This window comes from Thermobia domestica, chromosome 15 (genome assembly GCF_964235325.1).
Source record: "Thermobia domestica chromosome 15, izTheDome1.hap1.1, whole genome shotgun sequence".
Lineage (NCBI taxonomy): Eukaryota > Metazoa > Arthropoda > Insecta > Zygentoma > Lepismatidae > Thermobia > Thermobia domestica.
Genome location: NC_137468.1, coordinates 160,356,336 through 160,383,402, shown reverse-complemented (window position 1 = coordinate 160,383,402; position 27,067 = coordinate 160,356,336). Strand labels below are relative to the sequence as shown.

The 27,067-nt window shown below is 34.5% G+C and overlaps 1 protein-coding gene across 2 annotated transcripts in view; it reads left to right on the top strand.

Moving 5' to 3' along the window:
• LOC145671321 (uncharacterized) overlaps positions 1-27,067 on the top strand; it is a 503,933-nt gene that overhangs the window by 410,354 nt on the left and 66,512 nt on the right. For both annotated transcript variants that reach the window (XR_014128506.1, XM_081740319.1), the window contains exon 8: positions 17,943-18,294. Coding sequence is in view for 1 of the 2 variants with exons in the window: in XM_081740319.1 (XP_081596445.1) it covers positions 17,943-18,293 (351 nt within the window). In the remaining variant the exon portion in view is untranslated. The remainder of the gene's footprint in view (positions 1-17,942; positions 18,295-27,067) is intronic.

Here is a 27,067-nt window from a genome sequence, read left to right as displayed (position 1 = left end):
ACAGGGTGAGAATTAGGGCTAGAGATGGATGGAAAAATCCCCGTCTGGAAAGCTTTTATCCCTGGCTGGAAGGCAGAAAAAGATTCCCAGGGTTGATGCTACTCGTACTTTCCCGTCCTATCCTCAGATATATTTTTTATATCATTCAAATTCTTCAATTCAGTGTGCTAAACGTAAATCCGTTTGAGAATTGTAGAAAATGCATTGTAAAAAAGTAATTTGGTTAGGTTACGTTAGGGTTGGTCTGTATTGGGAGCTTCCTTTTTTTTTTTTTAAAAAAAAAAAAGAAATTTTAGTGAAATCTGTTGCTGTATGTTAGTCTAAAAATGGTATGATCCTTGTGTACTTTCCCCCAAACCTAAGTCAAGTCTGTTAAGTTTAATCGCTGTTGTCAGTAGGGTTGACACGATTTTAGCAAGTTGGTTTAAACGAGTTTTCTTTCTTTTTACTTTATCAACCCTGGAAAAATCGCCTAATTCGCACTCTGGGTTCACATAATACAGTATTTTGTAAAATCTCCGTATGTTTTATATTATTCGTTTCAACATTATATTTACTTTTGTTATAATTCTGTTTTAATATCTCTAACGAAACTTTGTGAAAAAATATATTACTTCGTGTGGTATGATTTCACTCCCATCTTTGGTTTGCGAAAATTTCTTTCATTCAAGAAACCATAATATTATCCACTTTTTAAAAGAAGAAGAGTATTATTATTATGTGTCATTCACATATTAAAGCTAAACAATATCTTGACCTCTAATATTATGCAAAGTAAAACGCGTAGACCATTTTTATTTATCCCAAGTTTACCATAAACTTTGTTAACATAGTAGTAGTAGAAAATGGATCGATCTGGAACATAGTAGACCATAAGAGAACAACTCAGGAGCCCCTGGGAAATCGAGCACCTTGAACCGTCGACCCACGGTCTTTTACGACCTCCATTTTAGGGGTGTATTTGTTCCCTTTTATGAGCACTTTTTAGGGGGTGTAGTCGTTCTCTTTTATGAGCAATATTTAGGGGTGTACTCGTTCCCTTTTATGATCACTTTTTCAACCCCTTAGCAGAGAATACACGAACACATAGCAGAACAGATAATCTTTTATGAGTACATTTTAAGGGGTGGACTCGTTCCCTTTTATGATCACTTTTTCCACCCTTATTTAAACATAGCAAAACTAGTAAAAGAGTATGGCTTATTTTCCAACCCCTATTTTAACATAGCAGAAATTACATAAGACTACGAACACATAGCAGGGATGTATTCAACCCCTATTTGAACATAGCAGAGAATACATAAGACTACATACTTTTTCCACCCCTTATTTTACCATAGCAGAGACTACGAACACATAGCAAAGCAGAACTAGTAAAAGAGTATGGCTTATTTTCCAATTCCTATTTTAACATAGCAGAAATTGCATAAGACTACGAACACACAACTATTTAACATAGTAGGGCTCGTTTCAACTCCATACCAGAGGCTACGAACACATAGCAGGGATGTGTTCATTCCCTTTTATGAGCATTTTTAGGTTTGTATTCTTTCCCTTTTATGATCACTTTTTCCACCTCTATTTGAACAAAGCAGGGTTGTACTCGTTTCCACCCCTATTTTAACATAGCAGAAATTACGAACACATAGCAGAGCAAATATGTATTTAATTACATAAGACTACGAACACACAACTATTTAACATAGTAAGGGGTGTTCTCGTTTCCAACATAGCAGAAATTACGTAAGACTATGTAACATAGCAGGGGTGTACTCGTTCCAAACCGTCCACTCACGGTCCACAGGGGGTGTATTCATTTTTTCCACCCCTAATTGAACATAACAAAGATTATTTTCTTTTACGGGGGTAGCAACCCCCAACCCTCTTCCTTTCTCATCCAGGGCTTGGGACCGGCAATGGCGGAGTTTAAAAAAATAACGACACCATCATCATACTCTCATAAATGAATAAAGCATAATATCATTAGCATTAATAGTGGTAAATGAGAATTTGTTTAAGAAATCGCGCAGTGAATTACCAGATGCACGACATGCTAGATATAGAAAACAATAATGTCCACAAAATTAAGATAAATCACCTTAAACACGTCTATTATTCCATGTATAATACAGACAGTTTCGTTTTAAAAACCTTATATGATGTTGTATATAGGGAGGTATACCATAGCTATCGAAATACTCTCCCACACACATATTAGATATATAAACAGCAACCCAATGTTCACCAGGCTTATCACTAGAATCAGTGTTTATAATTATGGCGGCTTGAAATGTATGAATAAGCTGAGGTAACTCATCTGCAACATACACACCAATAAAATGATCTTTAGGCAGATTTTGATGTAGTGTTTCATAAAGTTCAATTGTATTTAACATTTTTTTAAAATTAATTAATATATATTTTTCTCTGGAAATCAATTTCTAATTCTGAAGAGAATTCATCATAAATAATTGCTGTTACAGGAGATGACAGTGCTTCTTTAAAATAAATCTCTAAACGTACACTTCCTTGCCGTTGTGGACTAGTATGAAATGCAGCACTTGCGCTAGAATCGGGAGTTAAATCAAACACCAGTAGAGTATAACCATTAGGATATTCGGCAAGTGAAATATCATTACCTTGATTAGAATAATAAATACCTGAACCTGTAAATAACGTAGAATATGCTTGTATATATAGCTTATTATCAAAATCAGGTTGTAATGATTTTGATGGCACATGCGTTCCATCAACATATAGTGTAAAAAACGACATACTAAAATGTTGAAAATTGAACGGATTTGTTTGATAAGTACCATTGAAAGCAGCATTAGTAACAAAACCAATAATAATACGTTTAGGCACTATGCCTGAAAACAGATCTGGAAGTGTACTATCCATAATTCCTTGTGGCAGAGTTTCTGACTTCACCTGCACTTTTGTTAGAGGATATTTTATTCTAAATTTAGGATTTTGTAATACTTTATTTTGTGCTATTTTTACTGCTGGTGATACATCAACCTTTTTCACAAGCAATGTTGCACCTGTAATTACAACCTTTCCATCAGCATCTGCGTCACCCATTAGACAAAATGTAGGTTTAGCTGAAATTAGTTTAATACGCAGTTGTACATCATTCAGTAAAAATATCAGCATGAATATAACCCAATAATTCAAATGACTGACTTAAAGTAGTAAGAAGAAAACGTTGTTTAAATCCTAAATTACCATCGGCCACACTGTCCATATGCCCTGCAGTATCTTTAAACCACATTGATGTTTGAAGATGCGTTGATTTAGCATTAGCATTATAATTTAGTAGGTTTTCAATATACGATCGATATTGATATGTATGTGAAGAGTAGGAAATATAATTGCACTTCACTGAACATTGCATTGAGAAAATCATTTACAGGACCAATTTTCTTATCGGCAGAAGTTAAATTAGAACCATCTGATTTAGTAATTTTACCTTTAATATATATCATTGTGTGCGGTAAGTCCATATAGTCATCCCCATGACCGGGGACAACAAATTCTATTGGTGCATTATCAGATATTGGAACTATTTTATTACTTATAATACTGGTTTGAGTGGGTAAACCAGCAAATAAATCTAATTCTGATTTCATACACTCACACTGCATTTTTTTCTCTTTTTCTTACTATTAATATTCACACATGGTAAAATTTACAATACCGTATTACGTCTACGAAAATGTAATTTTACACATACACTGCCATATTGGAAAGGAAGTGGATTACCTTACTATCTCTTAAATCAATAATAATTTGATCAAATTGTTTACGTTGCACGGTGACATAATGAGGATTCTCAAAAATATGTACATTATTAAGACCATGCTCTGTAATATTTGTATTTATAATACGTAACAATGGAGCTATGGTGTCACCTACCATTTGTGGTTCTACAATATCACTGTAAATATACATAAGTGTAGGTAGCGCTTTTTGTAAATCAGGTGGATAACGAGCATGAAGAACAACTGCAATATCTTCCTGTTGTATATGATCAAAACCTAGTATTCTGGCTAGTTCAGGAGATAGGCGTACTTCTATATGCTTCTCTTGATCTTTTATTACTCTATTAACCTCAATTCGTTTTACTGATGCTTAAACTTTTAATTGTAAATTTAATATACCACTTTTATGATTAATTTGAGATAGAATATCATCAACATGATAATAGTGTCCTGGTAAGATTTTAGTTATGTTCCAGCTTTTTGTATTCATGATAGGGTAATAAATATTATTAGTATATTTGTAAACATTCTGAAATGAACTTGTATAATGTACTTCAACAACAGCTGTTTCCCACACTCCCTTCTCCAGTACAATAGGATGATATAATTTAGTAGTATAACAAGCAAGCAAGAGTGGAAAGAATCAATCATTGTTCCAATTCACAAGAAAGGCGACAAAACTGACTGTAATAATTATCGAGGCATTTCTCTTCTGTCAACATCCTATAAAATCATTTCAAATATTCTGTTAGCAAGATTGACCCCATACGCAGATGAAATTATTGGAGATTATCAGTGCGGATTTAGACGAAATCGATCAACTATCGACCAAATATTTACCATTCGCCAAATACTCGAAAAGAAGTGTGAATACAATACCCGGTACATCAACTATTTATTGATTTTAGAAAGGCTTACGACTCGGTTAGGAGAGAAACATTATACAACGTTCTTACAGAACTTGGAATACCAAGAAAGCTAATTAGATTAATTAAGATATGTTTAAGTGAATCCCAAAGTAAAGTCTGGGTAGGAAAATTTTTGTCCACGAGCTTCCACGTCGAAAATGGCCTGAAACAAGGAGATGCGTTGTCGCCATTATTATTTAACTTTGTGCTGGAATACGCCATAAGCAAAATCAAAGATAGCAACCAGGGCCTAGAGTTGAACGGCATTCACCAGGTTATGGCATATGTTGATGATGTAAATTTAATAGGGGATGATAGGAGAACAGTAGAAATAAATGCAGAGATCTTATTAAACGCTTGCAGGGACATGGGTTTAGAAGTAAATGCAGAGAAAACTAAATACATGGAAGTGCGTCGGGACCGTAATACGGCAAATTGTGGAGGCGTTAAAATATTAATAATGCTTTTGATAAAGTGGATACTTTCAAATATTTAGGATCAATATTAACAGACGAAAATCATATTCACGAAGAAATTAAATGTCGACTAAAAGCAGGGAATTCGTGTTACTATTTGGTTCAAAATCTCATGTCGCGTATTCTGTCGAGGAATTTGAAGTTTAAAATATATAAAACGATAATCATGCCTGTTGTTCTGTATGGTTGCGAAACATGGTCGCTTACTCTGAGGGAAGAACATAGACTGAAAGTATTTGAGAAAAGGATCCTGAGAAGAACGGACCCAAGAGGAACGAGAATGGGGAATGGCGGAAGCTTCATAACGAGGAACTACATAGTTTATACGGTTTACCCAACATTGTTAGGGTCGTCAAGTCTAGGAGGCTTAGGTGGGCAGGTCATGTAGCTAGAATGGAAGAAAGTAGAAACGCTTTCAAAGTCTTGACTGGTAGACCCTAGGAAAACGACCATTAGGAAGACCTAGGCGCAGATGGGAGGATAATATTAAGATGGATCTCGCAGATATAGGAATACAAAGTAGAAACTGGATGCAATTAGCTAAGGATAGAAATCAGTGGAGAGCTTTTGTGAACGCGGCACTGAACCACCGGGTTCCATAGGCCATAGAGTTAGTTAGTTAGTTTAGTTATAACAAGCAAGAGTATTTTGATGAAAATATTCCATAGAACTATTGCTAGGAAGTGTAAGATAAAAACTATCACTTTGCTCCATAATCAATCAAAAATATCTTTGTATCTTTTTATCCGCTTCACACCACAACCTGTTGATGTAAAATGAACTTTCTTTCTTTTTCTTCCAGATCCTACCAACAGCTGATTTAATTTATTTTGAGCTTTATTTTTTAAATTTGTTTTAACTTCTTGCCACCGATCTTGTAAAGACTCCTTAATAGGTCTATTATTATCTAGTACATCCCCTGCTACATTAATTCCTGTACGTATCAACTCTTTACCAACAGTTTTTGCACCTTGTTTTAATAAAGGAAATACAGTGCGGAATAAACCTCCTAGAAAACTACCAATGCCATAACCTTCTTGATATGCTGTACCTTTATATACATTGTAACCACCTCCTGCTTGATTGTTGTAGTAACGAAAATACGGGTTATTCATATTTCTTTCTATATACTCAAAAACATCAATAGATTACAATAGAATATTAGTATTATTGCTTATAAGTACGCCATTTACGTTCACGTGGTGGAGGACCATCCTCTTCGTCCTCTTCCCCACCTTCTACTTGTGTGAGTTTTCTAATATATTCTATTCGTTGAGGATTACCAATGTACTCTAAGGGTATATTAGCTTTAGCTAATAATGTAGTAAAAGGTTTCCAACCGGCAACTGAAATGTTTTTCTTACATCTAACAAAATTGGATACCAAATCCACTATATTTGCACCTGGAATTAATTTATTATTAATATTCACATTTCCATTATCATCCCATTGAATATTAGGATTTTGTTTCAATTTACGTAATAAAGGTCTTGGTTTACGTTTACAAACTTTGGGGAGAGTAGATATTATTTCATCCTCCTCCTCCTCGTCTTCTTCCTCCTCCTCTTTATCCATAGTAGTAATAGTTGTTGTTGTTGTAACTGCTGCCGGTTTTTGAATTATATTTAAATATTTTTGTAAGACCTCTCTATATCGTACCCATTTTTCTTCTGCATTTAAACTTTTATTATTTAAAATTTCTTTCATCATCAAGATTAGATATCGTTTGATAATGATGTAATTTTTCTGGTGAGATTAAAAAAAGTTTTTGTGCGTTTTGCATAATTACTTAATTAAACTTGATAATATACCTCCTAAAATAGGAGCAAGCAATGCAGTAAGAAAACCATCTCTTTGTATAATTATTTGTTTTTTCTTTTGTTTTAATGACGGACCTTTTTTCACCAAATATCTCAGTTCCTTTTTATACTTTTTTAAATTTATTTATCTCTGTTTTATTTAATGGAACATTTCCCTGTAATACGTTATAGGAACATTCGCAAATAGAGCGAATTAAATCAGGATCTGCATTTTGTAAAATTGCGTTACGTGCTTTCGTTTTTGACTTTGCTAAAAGTTTTAATAAATATGCATTTTCCTTACTAATCATTTTTACAGCTATTATAGCACAAAGTTGTTAGAATATAAACCATATTGCAATTATTTTTTACAGGCACATAAACATAATTAAAAGAATCTGTTGGAAAGATATTTGTTCGAACTCGCTGCTCATCAGGAGTATTTTGTTTTAAATCAAAAAATAAATAACCATGTGCAATTCGAGTTGCATCTTGATATGCTTCTTGAATAAATTTTGTATTACCTGGATACAATTGTCCAGCCAGATAATTAATTTGAGCTTGGTCTCTAGGATTTTTAAAACAAACAATATAATGACAAGTTAACGAAATATCCCGCATTCCTTTTTGTTGATGAAAAATATTCTGTTATAAATATTACACTTATATTTCTATGATGGCTACCCTTAGTAAAAATATCTACAATCCGATGGTCACATTCACGCATTAAATCATCAATAATTACAAGATGTGGACCTTCGTGTGCTTGAAATTCATTATTTTGAGGTAAACCTTCTTTAAACGTGCAGCCTGAAAGAGTATCATACAACGGTTGCCATTCACCATAACAACATACAATATTTTTAAATAATTTACTATAATGTTCAAGAAATGTTTTAACAAAATATGATTTTTCACAGCCTCTAGGACCTGCTACCATACATGTGAAAGGAATTTTACACTCCGTATTACAGATATATCACATTTATTTTAAATAACGTTTTTAAATATTTTGCTCTATTTTCTCCTTTACATAAAAACACAGCGTTTGTTGAAGAACAAATTTAATATACCTTTTACTTGTGATACTGATAGACCTCGTGATGATGACAATTTAACTAAGCAACGAAAATTTACAGTGTTGATAGAATTTAAAATATAAAATTTACCTTTTGAAATTATAAAATCTACAAGAAATAATTGTGACGACATGCTTCACCTATAAATTCTTGACTTTTCTTTTTTTACAATAGAGTATGTTTTAAATCAATCCAAAAATTTTCACTTTTTAGAAAATCTAACCATTTCACATAGGCTTTATTATTTTTCTTCCGCAAAACTTTTTCAATCAAATACGTATGAGGAAATTGGTTTTCATTAATTCCTTTTCATAAAAGCGTCCCTGTATAGGTTGTTGCTTGCTATCTTTTAAGTGGTAGGTCGGTGGATTTGTCAGGAATACTTTAGCTATTTGAAAGATTTCAGTCGTCCAATTACGAGTAAATCCTCTTTGAAATTGCTTCTTCGCCTTACTTATTCTAACATAATCATTCAATTTAAATTTTGGTTTTCTTTTAAAGGAAGCAAATTTTTTACAATACCCGGTTGATAATAAAACCTGTTCATGTTTTTTGGTTACATCTGCAGGTCTCATTTTGATAGTGCTATATTTAGTATGATTATATTGTTTTAGTAATTCTGGTAATATATCAACCCATTTATAATTACCTTGTAAAGTAAAGCGTTTCCACATTAAATTACGCAATGTTTTGTTAAATCTTTCGACAATACTAGCTTTTATTTCAGTATATGTAGAATAATGCTTAATATTATATTCTTTCATTAATTGAGTAAAGTATGTTTGTAGAATTCTTTGCCTCTATCCGTCTGAAGATAATTAGGACTTATCTGATGTTCAGTTTTTTGTTTCACAGGCACCGCCCATGCTTTTTTACTAAATGTATGTATGACAGTTAATAAATATTTATAACTTTTATTAATTTTTGCTAGACCTTTTAATTTCCCACTATTCATTTCTACAAGATCTGCTTGCCATAAATCGTGAATACCTTTGGTAATAACAGGAATTCTAGCATAGTGTTTTCTAGCAGATTTATGTAATTCATTTACAATATTTTTTCTTTCATCCTGATAAGACATCACTTCTATGCATTTCTCCTAAAATACTATTTACATATTTTACATTGATTATCTTTTTCCATAATCGTATAATGACCCCATGGTAAAGTATGAACATTACAATCTAATATATAACGTTTATCATCATGAGGGTCTAACGCTACTTTTTTCACTTGATTCGTCGTGATATTATGCTGTTTCGATTGAAGAGCGTATTGTGTTTTTCTGTATAATTTGTTTATAGAATAAACAAGATTTGTAATTTTCAAAAGTAATTTGATTTTTGACAACATTTTCCTTGATCCCTTTACACGTTTTATGTTCTTCCTGTTTATCTACTTTTATGGCATAATTTTTAGCACGTAAACAAATTACTTCCCTGACTGGCTTACTTTTCATTTCATCTTTCATTTTACCCAAAACGTGCTTTTTTTGTGCTATATAAAGCATGATTTTCCGCATAATTAGAAGTATCAAAATACTCATTTATGTCATTTATATCTTTATAAATATCGTCGGTTTTAATGTAGTAAGTGAAAGAAGCAGTATCCCTATAAGTAATACTAATCTTATCTCCATATCGAGGTTTCATTACATTATAATGGAATTCATACATTGCTAATTTTGATAATTCTAAAACTGTAGCTCCTACATAGATTTAGAGTTACACATTTTTTTTAGCATATGGAATAATGCAAGATTGTCTCCTAATTTTACCCAATTTTGAAACTGATCTTGCGCTACTAACTTTTTACACATTTTTCATTATTAATTAATCTTATATCAATACGTTTTCGTACATTCTCCATTGTCTTTCCGTATACAGAATTATTTAGTAATTTATAGAAATTTTTTTCAAATTCAATTGTAGAATTTGCACGACGCTTAGTATTTTCTTCTATATAAGATGCAAGCCATTTAGATTGACGAAACCATAATATTTTATGTACTTTTACCAATATTAAACCTTGTTTTAGATAAAATATTAATACTCTATAATGCAAGATATAATTCGATTTCGATTTAAGTGTTAATAGTAATTTTGAGTATTTACCATTCGGTGGAATTTCATTCGTGGTAGCACACGGAAAATCAGAATGGTATTCGTGTAAATAATTTGGATACTCTAATTCCACTTCTAGAAAAAAACATTCACTATCAGTGGACCAATTAATAATTTTATTCTTGTCTTGCCAATCGTCAATTTTGTCCTCCCACCGAAAACCACCATATGGTAAATAATCAATCATTGATAGTCCGTACAGATTGTTCATGTCAATATACAGTAAATAGGATTTTTCTTTTTCCGCATCAAAATCATGTACGTAAGGATTATTAGCTTTGGTATACTTTAATACAGCTTGTGTGATGCCTCCACGAATCGATTTTTCTACAAACATATACATATTAATATCTGATAAAAGTTCAACTTTTGTTTTATATTACATGGCTTGCCATGTCAAACCAGGTGCAGTAAAACAATTAATTGGATCAATACTAAAAAAGCATTTAAACACGTCTTTCGAAAAATTTCCAATACATCTGCTGTGAGAAGTACATCACATTTTAAATACAAATCATGGTAGTCCCCTAAATTTAGACAATTAAACGTATGCCAAATCTGTTGTGCATATTGATAGTCGGTCTCAAAAATTTGTGTTCCATTCAATTTGCTATTAAACGCCTCTTTTACTGGTAATTCAGTTTCTTTAAATGTATCTAAATTTGTTGTGTTCATCAGCATAAATTCCCTTACGGAGAATTAAAGGAAACTTATCGTGTGAAAAAAATTTGCTTTGCATATACGAATTGCTCAGGTTTTAATTTTGACACCAAATTTTCGAGACTGTACGGAAGAAATTTATATAAGTCCACAAAACGTAACTCAATAGGTCTACCGTTAAAATTAAAATGTTTGGAGAATGTGATGTACTTCTCAGTGCTTTCAGCAATTACAGATATATTGCCAGGTGTGCAACCTAGTTCTTTTACGAATAAATGTGCATCGTATGCAGATAAATTATGAAAGAATACAGGGAAAAAATTACTCTGACGTTTAATTTGCAAATTACAATTATTGCACACCGTGGCAATATATTTTCCAGTTAAATGATTTGATGTTTAACTTTTCTATTGTTACTCATATATTTACTATCACAAACAGTGCATTCAGTGGATAGATTATACTCCTGTAACTGAGAACTATTTAATGATATTATTGGTTTTTGTTGATCTAATATATTTATTATTTTTTAATTCCTTCTCCATAGCAGACAAAATTAATCGATGCATTTTCACCACGATAAATAACTAGGTCTGATTTTATATATTGGTTACTCCAACACACAATATAACTAAAACTGCATGGTATATGTTACTGAATTTGTTTTGTATTGGATCCAATTTGTTTATTTATAGGTTTTAATAAACTTTCGAAATCTGCAGCTATTATGGCATCATTTTCTAATAATAATTTGTTTACGAAATTTTAAAACATCTTGTTTCGGCATGTTAATTTTGGTTGGAGTGTGTCCTTTACATAATTTCTCATGTTCATTTAATTTTGATTTGTTATAAAAAGATACTAAACTTCGTCTACAAATAAATGCTTGATGAATACCTAATTGATGTCTAACTAAACCATTTAAATTTGTAATTAAACAATAATGAGAGTTTAAATACAATAAATCAATATGTTTACCTACGGATGTGTTTTCGCTTATACGTAACGGAAAAATTGTTTCATTATCATAATTAATACCATATATATTAATAGAAATTTGTTCCTTAGTAAATACGGAATTATACATATTTTCAAATTTGCTTATGTGTGCTACTTCAACGAGGAATTTTATATTCGTTTTTTTCAAATAACGGTAATAAAGTATTAATATATTGTATGTAATTATTTACACGCAGTGGATTATCTTTTACAGCATGCAGTGCAGCTAGAATGCAATACATAAAACATCTATTATCGTTATTTTGAATATTTATAACACATTTTTTAGAAATCCATTGAGGCAAGTTTATATAAGATGATGCGGTCAGTGGATCATATTTACTGATTTTAATTTCTAAAAGATGGTTAGGTTGAGAACATAGAGACCACCCTGATTTCTTAATTGCTCTGTTTTCTTGTTCAACTAGAATTTTATTAAATAGTTTTTCAATTATAGCATTCACATCTGTACTCGGTAAAATAATTTAGTTACCTCTATTTACAAAGGATCTACATGTTTCTAAATCTACTGGTTTTACAAAAGTTGTAGCCATAGAAAAATTTACTTTAAAAGATGTATTATCTTGTTCCTTTTTTAATATATCTAAACAGTCTTTTCTTTTATTATTTAAAAAGCAACCACTATACTCATTTAAAACACTGTCACATTTCAAAATGATTTTTTTCAAATTATTATTAAATAGAGTATTAATTGGGAAATTGATAGTATTTGGTTTAACCTTTTTCGTTGCCATGACTATAATAGTTCAAAAGTGTTTTTTTTTATAATAGAGCACAACGTTACTATAATACGTTCAGAAGTGAGTTTTTATAATATGATATTATCGTTATAAGATATCTTACCTATAGACCACTAAGAAAAGCACACTGATACACAGAAAAAATTCAACTTTTAAACAGAGCTTCACCGATAAGTTTACTCTTTAAACACCAACAAGCAACTTTTTAAAAAAGAACTACTCGGTCAGTCTTTTATACCTTTGTAATTGCATTGCGCAATATTGCGCAATAGGGATGATGCCATCGAGTCACGGTCGGGGGTTCCCCTTTTTTTAAATCCTATCGTTGAATGACAAGACAGATCGCGAGAGATCAACACAAACCTTTGTGATTGCATTGCGTAATATTGCGCAATAGGGATGATGTCACCGATCCCTATCCAATAAAACAACTAGCAGCCTTGCGTCTACCGCGAGCGATCAAACACTTTTTCATCGAAAATAAAAAGAAAAAATACACCAGGCTGTACTCACTATCACAATGACGTAATGAGAATTATCCACATATGGCGGAAGTTATGTAACTGATAACAAAACACGGAAGTCTGCATTCCTTTGCAATCTTTAAACAGCTGATGAATATTGTCTCCCCGTAAAAGAAAATAATCTGTTATGTTCAAATAGAGGTTACAACAAGTTCACCCCCTAAAAGACAGTGGGTGGACAGTTTGGAACGAGTGCACCCCTGCTATGTTACATAGTCTTATGTAATTTCTGCTATGTTGGAAACGAACTATGTTGGTAGCCTTTGATATTTCTGTTATGTTGAAATAGAGAACAAATACACCCCTAAAATGGGTGGACGGTTCAAGGTGTTCGAACGAATCTGCTATGTTAAAATAAGGATGTGCTCGTAGTCTCAGTGTAATTTCTGTCATGTTTTATGTATTCTCAGCTAAGTTCGAATAGAGGTTGGAAATGATACTATGTTAAAATAAGGGTTGGAAAAGGAAACGAGTACACCACTGCTGTTTAATTAGGGGGGAACGCTCTGCTATGTTAAAATAGGGGTTGGAAAATAAGCCATACTCTTTTACTAGTTCTGCTATGTTCGTTATGTTAAAATAGGGGTTGGAAAATATGCTTATAAAAGGGAACGAGTCCACCCCTAAAAAAGTGCTCATAAAATGGAACAAAGTTGCTACCCCGTAAAAGAAAATAATCTTTGCTATGTTCAAATAGGGGTGGATAACGTGGAACGAATACACCTCTGCTATGTTTAATTCGAGATGGAAAAAGTGGTTACACCCCTAAAATAACTGTCTTTGCTATAGGGGTTGGAACGAGTAAACCCCTGCTATGTTACATAGTCTTATGTAATTTCTGCTATGTTGGAAACGAGTACACCCCTTACAGTCTTTGCTATGTTAAAATAGGGGTTGGAAAATAAGCTCATAAAAGAGAACGAGTCCAAATCTATGCTATGTTCAATTAGGGGTGGAAACGAATATATCCCTGCTATGTTATGGTAAAATAGGCCAACTGCTATGTATTCTTTGCTATGTTAAAATAGGGGTTGAAAAAGTGATCATAAAAGGGAATGAATATTATGTATTCTCTGCTCTTCTGTGTTCGTAATTTCTGCTATGTTAAAATAGGGGTTGGAAAATATGCCATACTCTTTTACTAGTTCTGCTATGTTTAAATAGGGGTGGAAAAAGTGATAATAAAAGAGAACGAATCTTATGTATTCTCTGCTATGTTAAAATAGGGGTTGGAAAATATGCTCATAAAAGAGAAAATACACCCCTAAAATGGAGGTCGCAAAAGAGAACGAGCACACCCCCTAAAAAGTGCTCATAAAAGGGAACAAACACACCCCTAAAATAGAGGTCGTAAAAGACCGTGGCTCGACGGTTCAAGGTGCTCGATTTCCCAGGGGCTCCTGAGTTTTTTTAATATGGCATAATAGTGGTCCAGATGGAACCATTTTCTAACACTCACAGTCTATAGTCTTGAGAAAGGGTTCTCTCATGGTTGGTGAGTGGTGGGGATCAGAGTAATGATGTCATTCAGTCATGTAGCCAAGGGGGAGTAGGGTCCGCCCCCCCTTCAAGACCAGAAATGAAAAAAATTAAGGAAAGATGAAACAAAATGAAATGAGAAAAAGAAGGATCAGCGTTAAAAATAAACTACAGGAAGCTTTTGGTTACTCTTTCTTATGAGGAGATTTGTATTACTTGCAATACATGGTTGCGAGGTGACTGATATATTCTGGAAGAGTCAGGGAATTTGAAATTCCTAGAAAAGATGCAAAATTCTCAGAATTTCTGCTACTACTCAGGGAGATTTCAAGCTTCCCAAAGCATAGTGCCGTTGTGTAACAGCGTGGACATTTTTTTAATCATAATTTTTTGTCATCGCATCCTTGCAATATCAAACATGTTATTTCAACAACAATTTTCTACTGCTCCTTTAACACTAGAACGGCGGCTGGGTCATTTTTGACCCATTTCAAACTTTACGTTTTAACAACTTTTCTATTTTCTTACGAATCGGATGGAATTTTTGTGATTTTTACTCGTTCTCTTGAAGAAATATTTGTACTAAGTATCACTCTTATCCACACTTTGCCTTTGAAATAACAAACAATTATACTACAATGGCGGCGTGGGTTAATTTTGACCCAACTCTTTTGTTAGTAATATTTTGTTGCATTGTAGCAACACTGCTGGCTAGCGTCTATATTTTACGACCGTTCTTTCTCATAATACTCTCTCATTCCACCTCGTGTTCAAGACAGCTTCTCAGCAATTTTGTCAGCTTAGTTGGAGTTAGTATTACTTTAGAAAGTCTGTTGATTAGGAGAATCACCATTACTTTCGGACTAATGTGCTATTTCAAACACTCATTATGAGCATGAAACTGATGACACTGGATGAAATACTTGGAAATTTCAATGACGTAAGTGAGGCCGAGTCTGACGCTGAATGCCTTGATACTTCTTCAGATGAAGAGTACCTTCCGAATAACAATGAATATGATGATTGGGATGAAATATTGAAAGAGGAAGCACAAAGTTAAATAATAAGGGCGACAACACATCTCCTTGTTTCAGGCCATTTTCGACGTGAAAGCTCGTGGACAAAAATTTTCCTACCCGTACTTTACTTTGGGATTCATTTAAACATATCTTAATTAATCTAATTAGCTTTCTTGGTATTCCAAATTCTGTAAGAACGTTGTATAATGTTTCTCTCCTAACCGAGTCGTACGTCTTTCTAAACTAAATAAATAAATAATCTACCGAGGTATTGTATTCCCACTTTTTTTCCAGTATTTGGCGAATGGTAAATATTTGGTCAATAGTTGATCGATTTAATCTAAATCCGCACTGATAATCTCCAATAATTTCATCTGCGTATGGGATCAATCTTGCTAATAGAATATTTGAAATGATTTTATAGGATGTTGACAGAAGAGAAATGCCTCGATAATTATTACAGTCAGTTTTGTCGCCTTTCTTGTGAATTGGAACAATGATTGATTATTTCCACTCTTGTGACAATTCTTCCTTATTCCATATATGGAGAATGAGTTCGTTTATCTTGTTCCGCAATTTTTCACCTCCAGCTAAAATTAACTCAGCCGGAATTTCATCTACACCCGGAGATTTGTGTTTCGCTAATTTCTTTATATTGGTTTCTACTTCTATTCGGTTGGGTTCTGGAATATACGGTTCTGCGGTGTGTATCTCATTTTCTCGACGCACATTAGGTTTTGGCTGCGTGTTCACCAAATCGTCAAAGAAATCTTTCTATCTCTTTAAGAGGCTATTCGTATCGGTGAGAACTGTTCAGTCAGCTTTCTTTAATATATAAGTACGAGGTTGATAGCCTTTCTTAAATTCGCTGATCACCTTATACATGTCCCGAATATTTTTATTTTTACCTTATATATATTTTTATTTTTATATCATTTTAGCTTTCAAAAATCACGTTTTCTTTGTTCTAAAAGTTTTGCAAGTTTCCCAGATGTTATCTGCTAAATTTTGTGTAGCTATTTCATTCAGATTTTGCAGCCAGCGTAATTTTGCCTGTTTTCTCTTCTCTGCTAGATTAAGGCATTCCTAGTCGAACCATGGTTTGTTCCTACGTATTTCCGCGTATCCCAATTTTTCTATTGCTGAACTTTTAATGCTATCTCTAATTTTAATCCAAGTATCCTCAACACGAATGCACTCCGAGTCTTCTAAAACCAAGAATCTATTCGAAACTTCAATCTGATATTCCTCTCTTACCTGGCTCTCTTCTAATTTCTTTAAATTAAATCTTTCCGTTTTCGGACATTGAATATTACCTTAATTGAACGATAATATCTCTCGTATTACCGCTACTACCAGGTAGTGATCAGTATCAAAATCAGCCCTTCTAAACGACCGGACATCAATTATGCTAGATTGCCTTCTTCTATCTACTAAAACATGATCAATTTGATTATGTGTTTTTCCGTCTGGTGATGTCCAAGTGTATTTATGAACGTCGCGATGTGGGAATTTTGTACTTTCCACGATTAGGTTTTTGGATGTTGCAAAGTTTACGTGTCTAACACCGTTGTCATTACTGCCCTTATGCAGACTTTCGTTCCCTATAATCGGTTTGAAAATATCCTCTCGTCCTACCTTCGCATTGAAATCCCCTAATAGAATTTTCATTAGGTATCGCGGAGGTTGGTCAAATATCCGTTCCACTTCTTCGTAAAAACTATCGTTTATATCGTCACCCTTATCTTCAGTTGGAACATGTACATTTAGAACAATAATATCACACCACCGTCCCTTAAGTGTAATAAAAGAAAGTCCGTCAGTAACATTTTCATTATCATTTCATATCTATAATGGTTTCATAGTTATTTGCCAATAAATATTTACAATAACGTGAATGAAACTAAATTTTGAGGGAATCATGCACAATATTTAGAGATGACGGCAATGAAAATAAACGATAATGATATTAAATTTTAGAGACGTTTATTACCTTCAATTTGATACACGAACGAAATGTATACCTTCATTGAGTGGAAAGTTATATTCAGTTAAACATTGTACTATGAATTCCGGCGGCAACCATGTTGATGACGTCATTACTGTGACCCTCACCACTCACGAACGTTAAGAAAAGCCTTTCTGAAGACTGTAGGTTATGGGTAATCTTAAGCACATAATAAAGCTTATGGTAAACTTCGGGTAAATAAAAGTGTGCTATCTCTTTGTCTAATAGGCTTAAACATTTTGTTTAGATTAATTAAATTCAACTTTTTACATGTAAGGATATAATATAGCGATACCAAGTTTAAGTTCTTCTTGTAAAATTACACAATTACAATTCTTTTCAGGTGAGGCCTGAGAAGTTCTTCCACTATACGAGCCGAGTTAATTTATTATTAATTCTTCGGTCTCGGTATATTAAAGCAAGTGATTCTACAGCTCGATGCGGTGAAGGTGTGTACTTCACACAACTTGGACCAGAAACGGAGACATTGTATTTATTATGGAATAATTACGACGACGCAATGTCTCAGCTGAGTGAGAAACGGGAGTTTGTTGAGGCATTCATAGAAATTGAAGCACAGTATCTACCAAAAATAAGACGCTGTCCTCACAATGTAAGGGACATCTGGGTTCATCCAGGTAATGTGTATCTGGATGAAGTTCCCCAGTTTAAAGTGGGTCTACGTAGAATGTAAGGTAAGTGTTTATCAATATATTTCTTATTATTACTATTATTTTGAATTTACTAATTCCTTTTCAACAGTTTATTTAGAGCTCCATGTAAAATGTGTTTAACTTCTTTTTTATTCCTTTCCGTGTATGCAGTATACCGCCCCCAAAATTGGGCAATGGCCATCAGTGCGTAGGTGTTATGTAAGGTAAAGTAGAGGCTAGCTGCATATTTACAATTACGAGCAAAAATGAATAAGCGACTGCGGACCTTTTGTTTCTTTAGCATGTTTCTTCTATTTTATAATTCGCTAGTTTTAGTATTATTTTCTAACTTTGTATTCTTGTGTATAATAAATAGCATATGACGTTAACAGTTCGTGATCCTATTATATCTAGCGAGTTTAACTGAACAGGTGTCTACTAATTTGGCAAATCTGTGTTTGATACATAACGATTTACGACGCAGAGTAAGAATATTTGAGCCACTTTCTGGTATCGATACGTACCGATAACAGTAAGAGATATTGACTACTCCCCCACCTCAATATTTGTATGATTATCACTTTGGGAATTTTGTTCACAAGTGGAAAGAATTCTTTGTTTTAGAGTCTTCGCTTGCCTCTCTTTTTCTTTCAAGTTTCGTACGTTTCTTTTGAGATAAAATGCTGTTTTGTTTTTCTAAATATTTGGCCATTATTATTACATGAAAAAAAAAGTACAATTCACAAATAGAAATACACATCGTTATAAATAAAATAATAACATAATTAACGAAAGAAGCTCCCGATAGAAACTAAAATGTTGACGAATGGCAAATAGACTAATATACATTAACAAAGTAAGCATTAAGCAGTGGGCAGCGATTGTGCGACACTGATATTAGTAACTTAATTTAAAATTTCCCTCAGAAGTTATCACAAATGTCATTTGTACCGCCCTTTTTTCTTTGTATTCGTCTCCCTCTCTGGGTCAATGGACAACGAAAAGCTAGTCGCATGAACTTCGATAATGTGTATTTCATTTTCGCTTACTTTTTCTCAACACTTAACTGTGTTTATTGAACAGAAGCACTGTGCGGGGACACTGTTTATGACAAGACGGCGCACCACTGAAGACATTTCTTTCTATTGTAATAATGCCACCCAATCCATAAGCAAAACGTGAAGTTGACTTCCTTTCGTTTGTTGATCAATTCTGATTTTAAGGACATACAGTATTTGGCCATGATTTTCTCTTGCAAGATCCTGAAAGGGTTGTTGGGGGAGGAATGAAGAATCTTTAGATTTTTATTTTGTGCAGATGGTTGGATTGTAGGACTATATTTTCTCTGTGCTGTAGGATATTTTAAAGTTGCTGATTAATAATACTAATGAAAAATCTGTTCACATATCCCCAGTTTTAATCTAAACGTATTCAAATAACATAGCTTTTGATATTTTAAAAGCACAGTTAAAGTTGCTTTCTTTGCTTCACCGAAGCAAAAATGAATCTTTAAACGTCATTGCAGGTGTTCAAGATCTGGTTGTCTTATTGAAAACTGAACCAAAAGAGATAACTCATTATTTGTTTTCGGAAGTTAATAAGCTAGCAATGCTTTACCTTACTATTTCTATGACTTCAGTAACACCAGAAAGATCATTTTCGACTCCATGAACAATGAAATATTATCTTCAGAGTACCATGACCCAACATAGATTAACTACTTGATGATTCTTCATTCCTACAAACATATCGAAGAAGTTACGAAATAACCCAGTACCACTGCCAAGGAGCTCATATTAGTTGAGGTGATTTTGAGTTTAACGTCCTTTTAGCAGCGAGGCTATATGAGACAGGACCTACTGATTAATCGTGAAATTCGAACCACATGCGCTCTCGCCGGGAATAGAACCCGGGTCTCTCAAGCCAAAGGCGCGTACCCTAACCACTTAGCCACGAAGAAGTTCGGAGCTCATATTAGTAAAGAAGAAAGAACATTACGGGAATTTCAGTGCAGACAGCTAAGTACGACGACTGTTAAATGAATATTTGTAATGTTGAATATATTGTGATAATGGTCAATCTTATTTGGTAATATCTTTTTCAGAAATAGCATTCTGTTTTCTGTAACTCACTACAGTATACAAGTTAAATTTCACACAGTGTGCAAAAGATGGGAAGGGACCCCATAAACAAAAGCTTTCTTGTAAAATTCAGCCCCGCCACTGTCTACAACAACGTGGTTTGATTAACCTGTTCCTAAGAACCTGTGTGATTGACTGATAGCTACACAATATATTGACAGAACGAATGCCTTAATTTTAGTCCTGAAGCTGCCATCAGGCAGAGAAGCAAGCTGCCGGCAGGCGTCGGTTCTGTGCCTTATAACATTGTGTTAAAAAACAGACACAAATTCAGTTGTCAGTTGCTTAGTTCATTGTAAAACTACTAAGAAGACTTTTTTCTATTATACAAAATCATATTTGCCAAAATGTTTGAAGCCTCTTTGTTCCTTATAAAAACAATATATCCAGAATTTCGGAGGCTCACTGGAATTGTAATAGAAAGTTGAAAAAATTCTTATGATTCAGATCCTTTATTATTATTATTATTATTATTATTATTATTAGTAGTAGTAGTAGTAGTAGTAGTAGTAGTAGTAGTAGTAGTAGTAGTAGTGTAGTAATAGTAGTAGTATTGGTATTATTATTATTGTTACCACATAATATTTCTCGATAGTCCTCACAGCAATTAATACTTAGCAGCAGGGGTAAAAGTGCGTGGGAATGCGGAGAAACCCTCTCTACCCACCAGCAAAAAATGCGTATGGCGTCCCCAGTTCCTAAGAAATTACAATGGGCAAAGATAGACATGGGGGACAGTGTGACGTCATGCCACTACCTTCCGTCCCCCTACCTTTTCAGATTCACTTTTACCCTGCTTAGCAGGAAATCGATACCAGAGTTAGAAGAAAAGCTTCTCTTTATTGAAAAATCGTAATTTGGCAGTTATTAAAAGCTATTTCCGTGTCTAGAGGTAGAAGAGAGGAGACCATGGAAGTTACAATTGTCACGTATACAAATGAAACCTGTGTTTAACCCTTACTACGTGTAATTCAAGGAAATTTTAAAAAGCGAAATACTGACACATTTGCAAAAGTAAATTTAATATAATTACTAAAAAATACATTCATTGAAAAGCTCATGGGTAGCAAGTGCACCCTCTTAAATCCGCTTGAGAGCGTTCGACTCCAAATTCAAGTAAAGTTAAAGCATGGAAGACCCAGGTTCGATTCCCGGTGGGAGTTCATGTGGTTCAAATTAGACGTTAATTAGTAGGTCCACGTCTCATATAGCTCCGCTGCTGAAAGGGAAGTTAAACTTAAAATCAACTCAAGAAAAAATAAAACAATGAGAAAGTTCCCGCTGTTTTGGCGTATGCAATTCTATGTTAAATAAAACTGCATACACTGTTTGATAATAAAAGCATCGTCAGAAATACAATATCCAATAAAGCAAACTTTTCGAGGAGGGCTTGTTTGAAGATAAAGACTAATACTGAAAATAGTTTTAAAAGGTGCGTAATGCAGAAATATTATTTTATCGCGTATGAACTTGAGGCTTCGAAAACAGCAAATTCTGACCACACATTAACATCCTTGATCATCATTATATAGATCCCCAGCAGCAGAACCAGGATATGATCAAGGGATGGACTAAACCATAGTTTCCAACTTTATCCAGTGTAAATAAAGTACGATTGAAACCCAATTTATGCAGTGTATACTTAAGCGTCAAGGGGGGCTATGTCCATATAACCTTCCTCTTGGATCCGTTCCTGTTGAAACTAATTCATATTTCATAACTTCACACACGGCACGATCAAGCACTCAATCTATTGAAATCTTACTACGTTATAATTATCGAGTGTCTGCACGTTTTCTAATACAGCTCATAGTATATTCTATCATAATATAAATTGTCACTCATGTAGTGTGTGCTAATGTAGCTCATCACAAAAATGTTTTGTTTTAACACGAAATGAAACGATTGAGGCGGACTCTGCCAAGTAGAAGACATGCAATTTATCAAATCGCCTCGCAACCCACTTCGCCACATACTTAGGTTACACTCTTCATCTTTTTCCTATGCTATCTAAAGGATCGGCTAATCTTAAATTCGCATTGCCGATTCGGGTTTTCTAACAAGAATTATTATGTTGCAACTTAGTTTGTATGTAAAATCCTGATTTAATTAGCATTTAATAGCTTTGCAGTGTGCATTAAAATGATGAGAGAAATATAGTGAAATCTCAGTTTCAAATTTCATGTCTACCTTGAATTCTGTGCTGTCATTTCTTTCAAAGTTGGTAGGAGCCGAAGGTTGCAATTGATCTTAATTTTTCGCTTATATTATCTTTAATTCCCACTATTCGTTTATAAAACTTTAAAGAAATATTAGTTACTAACAAGTAACATTTCCGAAGTGTAACACCCCGATTTTGATAAAATTTGGCAGGTAGATACTACACATAAAATAATCGAAAACGTGTTTCTTATTTTCTGCGGAAAAACGGTTTCACGGGGCAAAAGCCCCACGCAAAATTTTGAAAGTTGACGCCCTAAACTCAAAAAACAAGTGAACTGAACTAAATCAAATTTTACACACATATTGCAGACATTAAATGAGCGAATACGTGTTTCGTATTTTTATGGAAAAAAGTTGGGTGGGGCACGGACCCCTCCAAAACATCCATCACGAAATATTGAAAATGCAGTAACACTATGTCAGATGTGTGTGAAGGATGTGTGTCAAATTGCAACGAAACTTTGTGTATGAACAATACGCTAAAAAATAAAGAAATACGGGTTTTTTATTTTCTGCGGGAAAAGGGTTCTAGAGGGCAAAAGCCCTTCCAAAAATTTTGAAAGTTGAGGCCCGAAAGGCTAGAGAAGGTGAACCGATGTCAATGAAATTTTGCACAGATATTGTAGACATAAAATGAGAGAATACGGGTTTCTTATTTCCCTAAGAAAAAGAAAACTTTTAGGCGGGACACAGACCCCTCCAAAACTTTGATCGTGAAATATCAAAAGTGCAAATAACAGTATGTCAGAAGTGCTTGAAGAACGTGATGAATTGGAACGACACATTGTGTAGGGACAATACGCAAAAATAGAAAGGAAAACGTTTGTTTTATTCTCTGCGTAAAAACGGTTTCAGGAGGCAAAAGCCACCACAAAAAAAAAAAAAAAAAAAAAAATTGAAATTTGAGGCTCAAAAGGCAAGAAGAAGTGCACCGAATTGAATGACATTTTGTGCAGATATTGTAGACGTAAAATGAGATAATTGGGTTTCGTATTTTCCTGGAAAAAGCGGTTGAGTGAGGTACGGACTTCCTAAACTGTTGATTACGAAATATCAAAAGTGCAAATATGCATACGTCAGAAGTTCCTAAAGAATATGGAGAATTGCAAGGAAACTTCGTATAGGGACAATTTGCAAAACAATAAATTTAACGTGGTTTAATTTTTACGGAAAAACAGTGTTGGGGCTAGGCCCCATCCGAAAAAAAGCAAATATTACCGTAATAGCGCAGGAGGGAGTAGAAAGAAGCAAATCAAATTGTGTAGATTAGGGATGGTACCGAGACCGAGACGGACTTTTACATACCGAGACGAGAGCGAGACCGAGACAGAACTCTATAAATCGAGACGAGACCGAGACGAGACCATGGTCAGTCTCAAAAGTCTCGGTCTCGTCTCGAATATTGATAGTTATTTTGCCTTTACTCAAAATTTGTTTCGTTGCTGTATGAGATAATATGGGAACGGTTGACTGATGTACCTGTACAGTGGTGTCTTTAGGGGGTAGGTATCGGGCTCAAGCCCCTCCCGAAATAAATTTGTAATCATTTTTTCGCATTGCACGTACAACACAAATGTTTGTTACCCGTTCCTCAAGTCTCTCCCGAAACAAAATCCACTGCTGTTGTATATAATCTTCTCTCTCTCTCCCTCCCTCCATCTATCTATCTATTTATCTTTATATATATATATATATATATATATATATATACAGGGTGCGGCACGTAAAACCGGCCCGTAAAGTGAACACATAAAATGAAATGTAATGTATTGAATATGATTAACTACAACACATAAATGAAATGTAATGTATTGAATATGACTACTCACCTTCACAGCAGCCTTCACAGCAGGTGCTGAAAGTGTCCTCCGCCCACTTCAACACACATGTGAGCACGATTGAGGAGATTCATATATACCCTTGTCAGTTCTTGTGTTGTAATGCTATTGGTGATCCTGGATCCTGGTCTTGAGTTCTTCAATTGTGTGTGGATTTGTTTCGTATACTCTTCCCTTTAACAGTCCCTATAAGTAAAAGTCACACGTGGACAAGTCTGGTGACCGAGGAGGCCACAAGCCTTTGCTGATTGTCCTCTCTGGTGTAAACATCTCATGCACAAGGGGCAATGATGCAGCTGATGTGTGGCATGTTGCACCGTCCTGCTGAAAGTAACATAACTGACGCTCCTCTTCGGTCAGGTGTGTATAAAACTCTTCCAGGATTCCCATATACACGTCACTGTTCACTGTCGTCTCAAAGAATATAGGCCCAATAACGCGTGTGGCGGAAATGGCACACCAGACACCAATATTCTTATCATGCAAGGGTACCTGGTGGATTGCGTGTAGATTTTCTGTCGACCAATACCGGTTGTTTTGGGAATTTACGTACCCAGACAGGTAGAACCACGCCTCGTCACTCATGATGAGCATTAGTGGATCCAAGAAACCACTGGCAACATTGCTCAACAGCCATGAACAGAAATGCACCCTCTTCTGCAGGTCAGGCTCCTTCAGTTATTGCACAACACTTATCCGATACGGTTTTAACTTCAGTCCCCTTAAAACATGTCTGCAACTTCTCTCACTCGCATGAACCTGTTGACTCAATCTCCTGGTTGACTTTCGAGGACTTCTTGTCATTATCTCCTCCACCTGCATCTTTAATTCAGGTGTGCAGACAGATGGTCGTCTGTTCCTGGGAGCATTTTGAACCGATCCTGTACGCCGCCATTTTTCAATCAATTCCTGAATGGTGCTTTTTGCTGGCACAGAACGTCCTGGAAATTTCTCCCGAAACAAATTCTTTGTTTTCACAAAAGATCCAGTGAGAATGAACCCTTCAACAATGGCAACACGCTCGGGTATCGAATACGGCATTATCACACACTGACACTCACCCGGCTTAACACAACGAGGCCTTTTTCTCAACTGGTTTCGACAAGTTTCACTGGCTGCGGCTGCACGTGACTGCTGCAGGTCACGTAAGTCGACCCGACCTCGACACGCCATCGGAAGGTAGATTATTTAAGTGTTGCCAAAAACACACTATATATTAGAATATTACGACGGGCCGGTTTTACGTGCCGCACCCTGTATATATATATATATATATATATATATATATATATATATATATATATATATATATATATATATATATATATATATATATGTACATGGTGGCCCATTTTAATCTTTCCACGGAAATATCTCGAAAACGGTTGAACATAAATGAGCTTAACAAAAACTAAAATAAGAAATACCATGGGGCAGATCGAATGGCTATATCATGGTTCCCCCCAGAGCCGCTCTTCAAGGGGGCCCGGGGCCCAACTTTAATATCTTAAATAGAAACGTGGGTCGAGTGACACCTCGTTCGATAGGTCTTTAAAAACTAAAAAGCGATGTTGCAAAAGATTTTTCATATCGGTCAACATATTCAAAATAGCCCCCAAGATATGTTACTTGCATCAGATTAACGTCCAGTAGCATTAATATGAAAACGGTTGAACACAAATGAACCAAACAAAAATTAAAATATTAAATCCACGGGGCAGATAGAATGATGTTATTGCGGTGCCCCCCAGGGCCGGCTTTCATGGGGGCCCAGGCTCAACTTAGAAATTTTAAATGAAAATGTGGGTCAAGTTATACCTCGTTCGATAGATCTTCATATACTAACCAGCGTTTTGGCAAAAGATTGTTCATATGGGTCACCGTTTTCAAAATGGCCGCAAAGACATGGTGCCTGTATCAGATAAAACGTCCAGTACCACTAATATGAAAACGGTTGAAGATAATAACGGATGAACAGAATAAAACTCCTATAGGAAATCACAGAGGGCATTTATCATTCCAGGACTCGAAAATGTTGCAACAGAGGAGATGCCTAGAGTAAAAGTGCAATAATGCAAAGGAGGAAATCTAGTTCCTAGAAAATCATCGTTCCAACGTCCTCCGTAAGTGGGTGAAGCGAGACGGGAAGAAACGGTGAAATTGCAAATGAGAACCTCAGTTTTTGCAAATTGTATCTACACAACAAAATTATCTGAAATGTGATTTTATAACAGATAGGTGTCTTTAAAGAAAGGTAGGTAAAATTCTTGTTAAATATTACTTTTCATTTTGATTGCAGGCAATGATTTGTGCAAAAATGATTCAACTGAAATGCGAAACCAATTTGTCGAACAATGCAATTTTAGAATAACGTGTACAAATGTTGGTTTCGCTCAAAAGTCGTCTGCACATTAATGGTTCATTACTTCGTTACAGTACCAGTCACTTGTACACCAAAGTGTTTCAGACAAACCATACCTATTGCAAGTAAAAGTGGGGTTCTCATTTGAGATTTTACCATTCATTTCCGTTTCACTCACTTACGGAGAGAGATCGGAAAGATAATTTTCTAAGAATTAGATTTCCTCTTTAGCATTATCTCACTCATAATTT